Here is a 12,637-nt window from a genome sequence, read left to right on the forward strand (position 1 = left end):
CCCAGCAAACAAGCGCTCCATTTCCCCGGATCCCAGATGCACAGGGGAATTTATTCCATCTCGGAGGCTGGGAAGCCCCTGCGGAAGCTAGTCCGTCTGCTAGAGAGGACACAGCTCCAAAACCCGAAAAAGAACATTTCCCGAAACCACATCTTCCCCTGCAAGCGTCCGGGGCCCCGGGCTAGTGGCCACAGTGAACGGCGCCCCGGCGGCCGCTCTCCTGGAGCCCCGCACCCTCCGCCTGGCGTCCGGCGCGCCGCCTGGCCAGGTGCTTCGGACCCGGCTTCGCCTGCGGCGTGCGCCTCCTGCCGCCGGACACCCGCGGCCCGGCAGCCGAGATTTACCGCTGCGCAGGGCGGCGGCTTCCGGGGCCGCCCGGCGCCCAGGCTCCGATTACAGGTTCACACGGGGGGCCTGGCCCGCGGCCGCCCAGCCCCCGCCGGCGCGCCCTCACGCGGCCCCGCTCCCCCGCCTGCCCATTCTTCTCCATTCATGCGGACGCCCAGCGCCGCCGCCGCCGCCGCCGCCGCCAGCGCGGCCGCCGTCGCCGCCGTCGGTCGCCCGGATTGGCTGGCGGCCGCGGCGCCGGCACTTTCCCACGGCCCGCGGCGCGTGCGGCTCACCGGCGGCGCTGCAGGCGCGGCCCTGGCGTGAGGCCAGGCCAATCGGGGCGCGCGGGGCGGGGCGGGGCGGGGCCGCGGCCGACGGCGGGCTGGTGTCCCGGCCCGGCCTCCCCCGCCTGCCCGCCGCCGGCCCTGCGCCGCCCGCGCCGCCTCCTTCCTCCCCAGCGGAGGCCCGGTGGAGCCCCTGCGGAGCCGACACACCGCCGCCAGGCAGGGGCGGGCGGGGAGGGCGGGCCTGGGGTTAGCCCTCGGCCTCAGCCTCGCCCCCGCCCCTCTCCTGAGAGGCTGCCAATCAGAGGAGCTAGAAACCGGATTGGCCGAGGGAAGGCTGTTGCCCGGGAGCCACCGCCCCGCCCCTCCGCCCCCTCGTCCGCCCCCTCCACTCCCCCGCCCTCCCCAGGGCCCTGGGAAGGGGCGCAGCGTGGGAAAGGGATGGTTGAGTTTTAACCGGAGGCAGAGCGTGAGCCGGACCAGTGTGTGCGGAACGCGAGCAGTCGAGCGCGGAGAGGCGCCGCTTCAGTTAACTCCTCCCTGCCCGCCGTGCCGACCCTCCCCCAGATTCCCCGCTCAGCCAGCATGAAGCGAGCCCACCCCGAGTACAGCTCCTCGGAAAGCGAGCTGGACGAGACCATCGAGGTGGAAAAGGAGAGTGCGGATGAGAATGGGTGAGTTGGCGGCGGGAGGCTAGCGTCGGCTGGCCTCGGTGACAGCGCACGAGGGCCCGGGGCACGCCGGCGCCCTGCACTGACCTCTGCGCATCTCCGGCAGGCCTCCGCCCCGGGTGAACGACCCGGAGGTGCTTTCAAGCCCAAGTTGCCTAAAAAATCTGAGTACGGGTAGGGCGTGGGGGCGACCTCTCAGATCACCTACTCTCGCTTAACGGCGATTCCTGTTTCTTTTTCCCCCTTTTCATTTAGGAACTTGAGTTCAGCTTTAGGTTCCATGTCCCCAACTACATCTTCACAGATCTTGGCCAGGAAAAGACGGAGAGGCGTGAGTCTCTTTACAGTGCACCCTTTTTTTTGGGGTGGGGGAGGCTGTTTGTTTTATTAATTAACGGGAAGAACCACCTTTCTTCACTTTAGAATTTACAGTCGTAATGTAAATGTCTCCCGTTGTTTTGCCTGCTTTCTCCAGATTATTGAGAAGCGCCGACGAGACCGGATCAATAACAGTTTGTCTGAGCTGAGGAGGCTGGTACCCAGTGCTTTTGAGAAGCAGGTAATGGAGAAAGTAGGTAGCTCTCTCGGTGTAGCTATCCACGCCTTCAGAATCCTTCGGCTCCTTAATCTGAATCTCACCCGTGCCTTGGGAAATAACCGCGTTTGTGAGAAGGAAATAAATTCATCCAGATTCCAACATGTTTTGCGAAGATAATTTATTTTGCTGTTGTCTATGCTTTTATGATTTACAGAGCACATCTATGCGTATATATTTCAAGTTGTTCCCCAAAGGCAGTAGGTGCCAAATCAGGTTTTTGTTGTTGTTGTTTCCTTTTGTAGGGATCTGCCAAGCTAGAAAAAGCCGAGATCCTGCAGATGACGGTGGATCACCTGAAAATGCTACACACTGCAGGAGGGAAAGGTACGTCTCTAGTCCGGTGGGGCGTCTGCGTGTCTGGGGCAGAGTGATCAGCTACCCGCGGCTAGGATTGGTGCAGTCGCTGCTTTATTTTTACTGTGCGCTTTGGGGGTGGAGAGAGGACGGTGTGTTGTGTGGGGGGTTGCCTGTCGGTGTGCCTTCGCGTGCACATAGGTTTTCTCCAGTGAATTCATCACCCCAGCCCTCTGCAAATTAAGCTTATGCACCTTCTTTTGGAAAATACCTATTATGTGTGACAGCTAAAGTTGTGACAGCTCTGGTCAGGTAGCTCAAACTACATTTGTTTATTAACCTTTTGGAGAAAAAGCTCCCCCCCCCCCCTTTTTTTTAAATATATATGGTCTTAATTTCATATACAAGATTCTTAAAGAATAACCTGGCACATGACTCTTGAGGAAAGAAACCTGTTGTGATGAAGTAGAGAAAACTCCAAGGAAGGTGGGGGACCGAGGTCTGTGTGTCTGTCTCCAGCCGGAAAATGCTCTACTCTGGACCAAGTGCCTAAAAGCTCCGTGATGATAACTTACATCTGTGTGTCTAATGAATTTCACTACTCTGTGGTTTTTCTGTCCTTGATGTGTTTTTTGTTGTTGTTGAGGGAAAACATTAAAGGAATGAACCTAGTTTCATCTGCCGGTAGGGTATAATTCCAGTTTCTGCTTGGCAGTTTCTAATTGGGCTTTGAACTTGCATTAGCAAACACATACTTCTTATGTTGATTAATGCAAAGATTTTGGTCGACTCCCAAATATTTGGACTTTGAGAAGAGCCCGTGAGTGCTTTTTTTTTTTCCCTTAAAGGATGTAGCTATTTGCCAGGAAGGGCTGCCTTTGGGATCGAAGAAATGAGGGAAATGAGCGAAGCTCTGAGGTCTTTCTTTTGTTCGTTTCCTCAGGCTATTTTGACGCGCACGCCCTTGCTATGGACTATCGGAGTTTGGGGTTTCGGGAATGCCTGGCCGAAGTCGCCCGTTACCTGAGCATCATTGAAGGACTGGATGCCTCGGACCCTCTTCGAGTTCGCCTGGTCTCACATCTGAACAACTATGCCTCCCAGCGGGAAGCGGCGAGCGGCGCCCACGCAGGCCTTGGACACATTCCCTGGGGGAGCGCCTTCGGACATCACCCGCACGTCGCGCACCCCCTACTACTGTCCCAGAGCACCCACGGGAACACTGGCACCTCGGCCTCACCCACGGAATCCCACCACCAGGGCAGGTTGGCCACAGCACATCCGGAGGCGTCCGCTTTGCGAGCGCCCCCTAGCGGCGGCCTTGGACCGGTGCTCCCGGTGGTCACCTCCGCCTCCAAACTCTCTCCACCCCTGCTCTCCTCCGTGGCCTCCCTGTCGGCCTTCCCCTTCTCTTTTGGCTCCTTTCACTTACTGTCTCCCAATGCACTGAGCCCTTCGGCACCCACGCAGGCAGCAAACCTTGGCAAACCCTATAGACCTTGGGGGACGGAGATTGGAGCTTTTTAAAGAACTGATGCTGTAGAATGAGGGAGGGGAAAGCTTAAATTCCCAGCTGAGCTGGGCTGTTGCCAACATCACCTTAAAGTCATCGGTAAAATAAAAAGGAAAAAGGTACACTTTCAGATAAACTTTGTTGAAAGACGAAAGGTTTGTTGGTTTACTTTTTCTTTTTTAATGTTTTTTTAATCATGTCATGTATTAGCAGTTAAAAAAAAAAACTAGTTGTTAAGTTTTGTTCCAAACATTAAATTGCAATAGTATAAACCCACAAATTGGTGATAGGTTTGTACTGTGCCTAATTTACTTTGTTAACCTGTCTAAGAAAGATCCCATTTTTGTCCCAAAGTTTTGGGGATTTTAACATTTAGTATTTTGAGTCTGTTTGTCTCCTTGTATAGTTACAGTCTCTTTTTAGAATTAATTTTCCAAACCACTGTGCTCAATGTTAACATGATGCTATTTTGTTAATATTTTGACAAGTAAGGTATTGTATAAATGATATTCTTTGGGGGGCGGGCTGTATTGAATTTTATATTTCTGAATAAAGCGTTGACAAATCAGATGATCAGCTTTATCCAAGAAAGACTAGCTAATTCTCTGCCTCCTACTGCAGTGAGGTGAATGTACAAACCATTAGGGACCCTGAATCTGAATGACCAGTCACTGTCATCTGCCAGGATTCACAGTTCTGGCTTGGCTAGGAGAGGTCTGGGTTTGGAGTTGGTAGGAAGGGACAGACGACAGTTGCATAGAATATGTCTGCATTTATCAGCCTCAAGCAATGCAATGAATTTTTAATTTCACAGATCTCAAGTTCACAGATGTTAACATGGATAAGTGATCATGGTGTGCAAGTGGTCAATGGAATAGTCCAGTGGAACCTGTTAAATTCATAACCGAATTCTTCCCGGAGCTGCCATGTTTTCTTTTCACTGGGAATGTTTATGTTGTGTTCTTCTTTTTGGCGCATGGAAATATGGTTGTTGAGATAACTTAAAAGGTCTTTGCTGCCTTCTATTTGGTTTATTTAATTTGATTTGAGCTATAAAAGCATCATTTTACAGGTCTATTCCTTTAGCAGGTATAGTTTAAGTGACCTCCACTGAACTGGGTTTGACCTCTGTTGTACTGATGTGTTGTGACTAAATAAAAAAGAACAAACTCTTCTCCTGTATGTCTTACCTACTTTAGCCTTTCTTTCTGTTGACTGAGATAAAATTCCTCATTTTCATTTTGCCTGGTCATCAGTTTTCTTCTGTTTAATAATTTCATTATTCTTGGTCTTTGTGATTTTGGATAAGGTGACTTCATTATGACATAGAGCTTTGGTGTGGCTCCCATAAGAGGATATAGTGCTCTAGCTGTTATGTCAGATAATTGGGCCCTAAACTGATGATCTATGGACTAGAAACTTCAAATCCTGGTTGGGAGTTGCAGGGTGGGAGAAAACTCTGAAATCTTATAAAATAGTGTTGACTGTTCAACAGATATTTACTGAGGGCATTTGCTGCATGCTCAGTTGTATACAGGAAGAACAGAATATTTAATTTCTTCTTCTGTTTTTTTTTTTTTTAATGGCAAAACAAGAAAAGCCAAACCTTGCTAACTCGGAGCCTGGGAATCTGGTGAGCGTGGCAGGCTGTGATTCCACACCTGCAGGGCTCTGGAGTCTTTCCTTGTCTTCTTTCCAAGGAATCTGTTTAACCCTTTAGTTGCCTATGACTCATGCACTGGGTAGTGTGGAAACAGACACATGCTTTAGGTTAGAATGGAAACGCTTCCAGAACAGAGGCAGTCGTCTGGGCTCCCTGGGGAGAAGAATGCCTTCCCATGGCCTTAAAAATCGTCCTTCTGCCAATTAAGGAATCTCCTAGCTGGGAAGGAGTTGCCTTGATCCTGAGAGTGGTGGAGAGGTGAAGGAGAAAACCCACTCTAGCAGATGAGGTAGACTCACGCCTCTCTCCTCTGATTAAAAAATGAAGGCAGGACTTCCCTGGTGGTCCAGTGGTTAAGAATCTGCCTGCCAATGCAGGGGACATGGGTTCAATCCCTGGTCGGGGAACTAAGATCCCACGTGCCTCGGGACAACTGAGCCTGTGTACTGCAACTACTGAGCCCACGCTGTAGAGCCTGTGCTCTGCAACAAGAGAAGCCACCTCATTGAGAAGCCCTCGCACAGAAACTAGAGTAACCCAGCTCACTGCAACTAGAGAAAGCCTGCACACAACAACAAAGACCCAGAACAGCCAGAAAATAAAAAAAAGAAATGAAGGCAAAGTGAAGAATGCACTTTGAATTCGAGCAGTGACTTCTGGGTCCCTATGAGGGAAAAGGATGGAGACTGTGGCATTTTTCTGATTGGGATTTCAAATGCTAGCTCCCACTCAACCCTTCTCTGTGTGGCCTCAGACATCGGTGCCTCCTGTGATGCATGGTTCTGTTCTGAGCACTCCCCGTGCCATACAGACACTCTTTCTGCCTGCCATGATGGCTGCGATGGAAAGTGTTATGATGATTTCTGCCAAGTGTCAGTTTAATTTTAGCAACTGGGATTTCAAACGGCATTACAGCATTACTGAACAGCATTGTGCTTAGATGGTCTTAGACGTGCTCTCTGGCACCCAGGTTTGATGGCTGCTAGTGAGATAAGAAAGAAGTAAAGCCTCTCATTTTATTGGCTCTGCTGGAAGCTCTGTGAAACTGTAAATGTGGGGCTCATTCTGCTTGTCATGTCTATGGTCCCCATGTCACCATCTGGTTACTCGTTTTTTTCTTTTTTTGACAGGGGAGACTGAGCGACTGAACTGAATGAGGGGGTCATTTTCAAGATGACTCATATTTTCATTATGAGTCATTTTCAAGATTACATAGTTTTCCAAAGAAATATTTCTGTTGGGCATTCCCTGGAGGTCCAGTGGTTAGGACTTAGTGCTTTCACTGCCAGGGGCCCTGGTCAAGGAACTAAGAGCCTGTAAGCAGCGGCCAATTAAAGAAAGAAAGAAATATTTTGGTTTCTTTTTCAACCTCTTCAAGGTGACGAGTTTCTGGAAATTGTGGCGATGGAGTCTGAGTTACCTGGAAAACAGGATGGGATTACGATGATGAATTGTTCTTGCATGTTCAGTCACTTCAATTGTGTCCAGCTCTTTGTGACCCTATGGACCATAGCTTGCCAGGCTCCGCTGTCCATAAGATTCTCCAGGCAAAAATACTGGAGTAGGTTGCCATGCCGTCCTCCAGAAGATCTTACTGACCAAGGGATCGAACCCACATCTCTTATGTCTCCAGCATTGGCAGGTGAGCACTTAACCACTAGCACCACCTGGGAAGCGGACATAGAAAAATGAATGTAGGAAACTCATTTCTATTCTGAGTTGATGGAGTATGAAAAAAATTAACATCAGAGTCATTAGTGCCAGCATATTTTGATTTTATATATGTTTATAACACTTCTATCCATGTAGCCAAAACAGTTTTAGATGGCCTGTAAATGTACCTTATGGAGAAAATAATATCACTTGTCATAAAGAATTTGGAAGGCCTCAATAATTACCCATTATCTTCATTATATACATTAGCATGAATTAATGACATGAAAGATAGGTGGGCAGAATTCTTGTATAAGAAAAACCTCTTAAATAACTTTTAGATTTAAAAAGAAAAAAATCCGGGATGTATCATTTCTAATTTATTCAATATATTTCAATTAGGATGTACTTTTTATTCAGCTTTTCTTTGTCCCACTCTGTTACTCACAAAAAAATACTTTAAATATAGATTACTTATATTTTAAATCTCTCAGAAAATGTTATATCACCTAGTTATACTTCTCCTTAGCCCTTCTGGTATATACCAGTATCAGCTTTGATGCCTTCATTAGATTGCACTGATGATTTATAATTAAAATAACTTCAGAGCTAATAGCATTTGAGATACTGCTTCAAATGTGACCCAGTTTCTTTCACAACTGGAGCTCCAGGGAAGGGGGATGTCACGGGAAGGGGACCGGAATTCTGGGTCCTGCTCTGCTTTTGTCCTGCTCTGCTTTTATCCCAGCGCCCTGAGGTGAGTCATTTAAAATTCTCTGGACCCTGCTTTCTCCATCTGTCCCATAAACTGGTTGGATTAGATGGAAGTCCCAGGCATATATTTCCTAGGGACAGGCACTAAAACGGGAGGATGCATGGCTCATCAGTCAGTGAGTGCTGACCTGGGGGTACCTTCAGTCTGAAGGGTCACACCGATTGTGTCTCTGAAGGAATTTTGGTCCAGTGTTGCCAGATCTTTCAAATTTCTGGGAGCATCTCCAATTTTAGATTTTTATGTGACATTTCCCCATTTAGGTAAGTCAGTAACTAATTCACTGAAACCTGTCTGCCAGTGTAGCAGTCAACTTTCAGCTCCTAGAGCTCTAATCTGAAAGCCTCTATGCAGGCTAAAATTTTCCAGTATCTTTGCCATGCACGGCCTATAGATATGCTTAATGGATAAACACTTGCCTAACAAATTAAAAAGTGCAGTAATTAGGCAGCTTTAGGTAGTTTTATGTAAAAATAATGGGAAGAGTTTTTAAAAATTATTTCTAGGTTGTCTTATTTCCTTATAGAGAGAGAAACTGAGGACTTCCCTGGTGGTTCAGTGATTGAGAATTTGCCTTGCAAAGCAGAGGACATGGGTTCAATCCCTGGTTGGGAAACTGAGATCCTACATGCTTCAGGGCAACTAAGCCTGTGCACCACAGCTAGAGAGCCCATATTCCACTGCAAGAGAAGCCCTCCAGCTACAACAAGCCCCAGCGCAACCTAAATAAATAAATTTTTTAAAAATAATTTAAAAAATAAGAGAAATACCCTCCAGCCACAACAAAGACCCAGGGTAGCCAAAATAAATAAACTAAAATTTAAAAAATTTTAAAAATAAGAGATATGCCCTCCAGCTGCAACAAAGACCCAGGGCAGCCTAAATAAATAAATAATTAATTAATTAAAAATTTTTTTAAAAAAACAGGAGAAACACCTCCAGCACAACAACAAAGACACAAGGCAGCCAAAATAAATAAATAAATATTTTAAAATAATTAAAAAAATTTAAATATAAGAGAAATGGAAACCATTTTTGTTCTAAGTCTGGACCTTTTGCAGGAACTTCTTCTGAAGACGCTGTCTCATCTTGGTCCTTGTGTTCACCTGACCGAGGAGGAAGATGGGGTCTCAGCCTGGTGGCCTTCAATGAAACAGCGGGTATGTAGCTGGCTGGTGACTCAGCACACTGAAGTCCTCAGAGGCGCCATCTGATTTCAAGAAGAAAGAAGTCCCTGCAGAGCGGGTTGTTTTGAACCTCACCTTGAAATAGAATGCCTGCCTTCATCGTGATGAGCTGCAGCCCTTGTCACTCAGATGCTTCAGTGTCAGCTCTGGGGTGGGGGCAGGGAGAGGGGCGAAAGCAGCGAAGGAAGGAGACACTCAGGTCTTTCTTTCTGAACTATCTGCAGGTATTGACATACATTTTCGTCAGAACTGTCTTCCCCCTCATCCCCACTACCCACCTCCCCACCTCCTTCCACGCGAGGCAACAGTGGAGAGATGGGTCTTGGGAAACTCAGTAGGTTTCTGGGTTTGGTGCTAATAGCCTGTGATTTTGTGCTTCTTTAGAGTTATGTTGTAAAATTTCCCATCGTATTTATGATTATGTTCATATTTTTCATTAATTGCTTTGTGTTGGGTTTTGATATATATTCAAGAAGGATGAAAAGACTGAGTTTGATTTGGAAAAACCCTTACTCATTCATAGGCAGTTGCCAGGTGGTCTGTGGCTTCATTTGGAAGAGACTCTTCTTTGAAAATATTTATTTATTTATTCTGTGTCAGGTCTTAGTTGCCACACATGGGGTCTTTCTTTGCAACTCACAGACTCTTAAGTTGTGGTGTGTTGGCTTAGTTGCTCTGTGGCTCATGGAACCTTAGTTTCCTGACCAGGATCAAACCCGAGTTGGAGAAGAGACTTGAAAACACCATGATAGGCAGAGAGAGACTGGCTGATACCCCTGAGAGAGTTGATGACTGAAAATTTTCTGTAGCGACTTTTATTTATTTTTCAACCTTGGTGGTAATCTCTCCCCTGGGGCATGATTTATTTTTGTTTCTGGTGTATAGGAATGTTTCATGCATGCGGAGTTGAATCATAAAATTAAAGAAGGACATATCTGAGCCCTTAATCATCCTCTTTGACCTCATTTCCTACCGCCTGCCCCTCCATCACTCTGCCGCAGCCACACTGCACCCTGCTGCCAGAACACACAAGGCATGTGCTCACCTCCAGGCCTTTGCACTGGCTTTTCCCTCTCCCTGGAATGTTCTTCCCCTGCTATCAGCTCATCTGCCTGTAATCTGTCATTTACTTGGGGCTCCGCTCAAAGGTCGCCTTCCCTAGCAGTCTTCCCTTAGGATCCTATTTGAAACATTCCCCCCCCCCCACCCAACTCCCTTATCCCCCCTCCTGCCTCTCCTCACCTCCTTTTCCTCTTTGTTTTTCTCCACAGTACTTAGGATTATCCGACAGAATGTATATTTCATCGATTGTCTGTTTACTGCCTGTTTTCCCTGGTTTGTTCACTTCTACAGTTCTGTCACTTAAGCAGCGCCTGGCAAATAGAAGGCACTCAATAAATATTTGTTGAATCAATGAGTGAATCCTATCCCCCTCTTTATTCAATTGCACTCATCTCACACGCTAGTAAAGTAATGCTTAAAATTCTCCAAGCCAGGCTTCAGCAATACATGAACCGTGAACTTCCAGATCTTCAAGCTGATTTTAGAAAAGGCAGAGGAACCAGAGATCAAATTGCCAACATCTGCTGGATCATTGAAAAAGCAAGAGAGTTCCAGAAAAAACATCTATTTCTGCTTTATTGACTATGCCAAAGCCTTTGACTGTGTGGATCACAATAAACTGTGGAAAATTCTGAAAGAGATGGGCATACCAGATCACCTGACCTGCCTCTTGAGAAACCTGTATTCAGGTCAGGAAGCAACAGTTAGAACTGGACATAGAACAACAGACTGGTTCCAAATAGGAAAAGGAATACATTAAGGCTGTATATTGTCACCCTGCTTATTTAAGTTATATGCAGAGTACATCATGAGAAACACTGGGCTGGAGGAAGCACAAGCTGGAATCAAGATTGCTGGGAGAAATATCAATAACCTCAGATATGCAGATGACACCACCCTTATGGCAGAAAGTGAAGAACTAAAGAGCCTCTTGATGAAAGTGAAAGAGGAGAGTGAAAAAGTTGGCTTAAAGCTCAACGTTCAGAAAACAAAGATCATGGCATCCAGTCCCATCACTTCATGGGAAATAGATGGGGAAACAGTGGAAACTGTCAGACTTTATTTTTCTGGGCTCCAAAATCACTGCAGATGGTGATTGCAGCCATGAAATTAAAAGACGCTTACTCCTTGGAAGGAAAGTTATGATCAACCTAGATAGCATATTCAAAAGCAGAGACATTACTTTGCCAACAAAGGTTCGTCTAGTCAAGGCTATGGTTTTTCCTGTGGTCATGTATGGATGTGAGAGTTGGACTGTGAAGAAGGCTGAGTGCCGAAGAATTGATGCTTTTGAACTGTGGTGTTGGAGAAAACTCTTGAGAGTCCCTTGGACTGCAAGGAGATCCAACCAGTCCATTCTAAAGGAGATCAGCCCTGGGATTTCTTTGGAAGGAATGATGCTACCGCTGAAACTCCAGTACTTTGGCCACCTCATGCGAGGAGCTGACTCATTGAAAAAGACCCTGATGCTAGGAAAGATTGAGGGCAGGAGGAGAAGGGGACTACAGAGGATGAGATGGTTGGATAGCATCATCGACTCGATGGACATGGGTTTGGGTGGACTCCGGGAGTTGGTGATGGACAGGGAGGTCTGGCGTGCTGTGGTTCATGGGGTTGCAAAGAGTTGGACACGACTGGGCGACTGAACTGAACTGAAGAAGTGGAACAAAACAGAGACAAACAGATACCTCTCTAAACCCCCTCCTTCCTCAACTCAATCATTTATGTAAAAACCTACCAGAGAACTGGATGTCATGTTTCACTTCAGTATTTTCCATTCAGTATTGTACAATTCTGCCTTAAAAACAGTTTAACTCATACATTCTTCAAGTCTATTTCCTTTCTGGTATGTGCTTAGTGAGGCTGGAGGGACATTGGTCACCTTTCCCCCATGAAAGACCCTCCCCTTATCTGGCCAGTCTGCCCCTCCACTTGTGGCCATGCCACTCTTTGTCTTACTCTTGGCCCCTGCCTGTTGCCCAGAGCAAAATAACTTTCTCCTCCCTGGGGCCTTGGACCCTTCTCTTCCTCCTCCCTGTAAGTTCTTGTGGGTCTTGATGGATGGCTCCTTCTTATTCCAGTCATAGCCCCATGTCAGGGCTCAGAGGGGACTTCCTGGATCACATTGGCAAAGACAGCTAGCTGTCCCATTTCCCAACCCCATCACTTTGTATCCTGTGATAACTCAATGTGGCAGTCAAGAGCCAACTTGGGAGCCAGAAGCCTGTTCTTCAGATCCCTGTTTTGACTCTTGTTTAAACACTCTGTGACTCAGTTTCTTCATCTGTAAAATGGGAATATAATTGTAATTTATATGTTTCTTGTGTTTTACAAATGGTATTTAATGTATACATAAAGTACTTAAAACAATGTCTGACACATAGTAAGCACTCAATAAAAATTAACTTTAAAAAAGACCTGCACTTCCTCCTAAAAATATTTAGTTCTTAATCCATCTTTACCTTCATCTGCTCTCCAGTTAAGGGATCTCAGCATGTTTTTTAAATTAATTTTTGTTGGCATATAATGGTAAAGAATCCACCTGCTAGTGCAAGCGATGAAAGGCACGCAGGTTTGATCCCAGGGTTGGGAAGATCTCCTGGAGAAGGA

General features: G+C 46.8%; 1 protein-coding gene across 1 annotated transcript; it reads left to right on the forward strand.

Annotated features, from left to right (window-relative positions):
• Positions 1–1,048: 1,048 nt before the first annotated feature.
• On the forward strand, positions 1,049–4,864 carry HEY1 (hes related family bHLH transcription factor with YRPW motif 1). Its single transcript, XM_005898576.3, has 5 exons — positions 1,049–1,288; positions 1,541–1,616; positions 1,761–1,844; positions 2,126–2,207; positions 3,121–4,864. The coding sequence occupies exons 1-5, from the start codon at positions 1,200–1,202 to the stop codon at positions 3,702–3,704; spliced, it is 915 nt and encodes a 304-aa protein (XP_005898638.1). The 5' UTR covers positions 1,049–1,199; the 3' UTR covers positions 3,705–4,864.
• The last annotated feature ends 7,773 nt before the right edge of the window (positions 4,865–12,637 follow it).

This window comes from Bos mutus, chromosome 14 (assembly GCF_027580195.1).
Source record: "Bos mutus isolate GX-2022 chromosome 14, NWIPB_WYAK_1.1, whole genome shotgun sequence".
Taxonomy (NCBI): Eukaryota; Metazoa; Chordata; class Mammalia; order Artiodactyla; family Bovidae; genus Bos; species Bos mutus.

Bases quoted from the DNA above. Each gene is read 5' to 3' on its own strand.
- HEY1 (XM_005898576.3), top strand. From the start codon at position 1,200: ATGAAGCGAGCCCACCCCGAGTACAGCTCCTCGGAAAGCGAGCTGGAC. The intron at 1,289-1,540 runs GTGAGTTGGCGG...CTTTTCATTTAG, and splicing joins GAGAGTGCGGATGAGAATGG to GAACTTGAGTTCAGCTTTAG. The intron at 1,617-1,760 runs GTGAGTCTCTTT...TGCTTTCTCCAG, and splicing joins CCAGGAAAAGACGGAGAGGC to ATTATTGAGAAGCGCCGACG.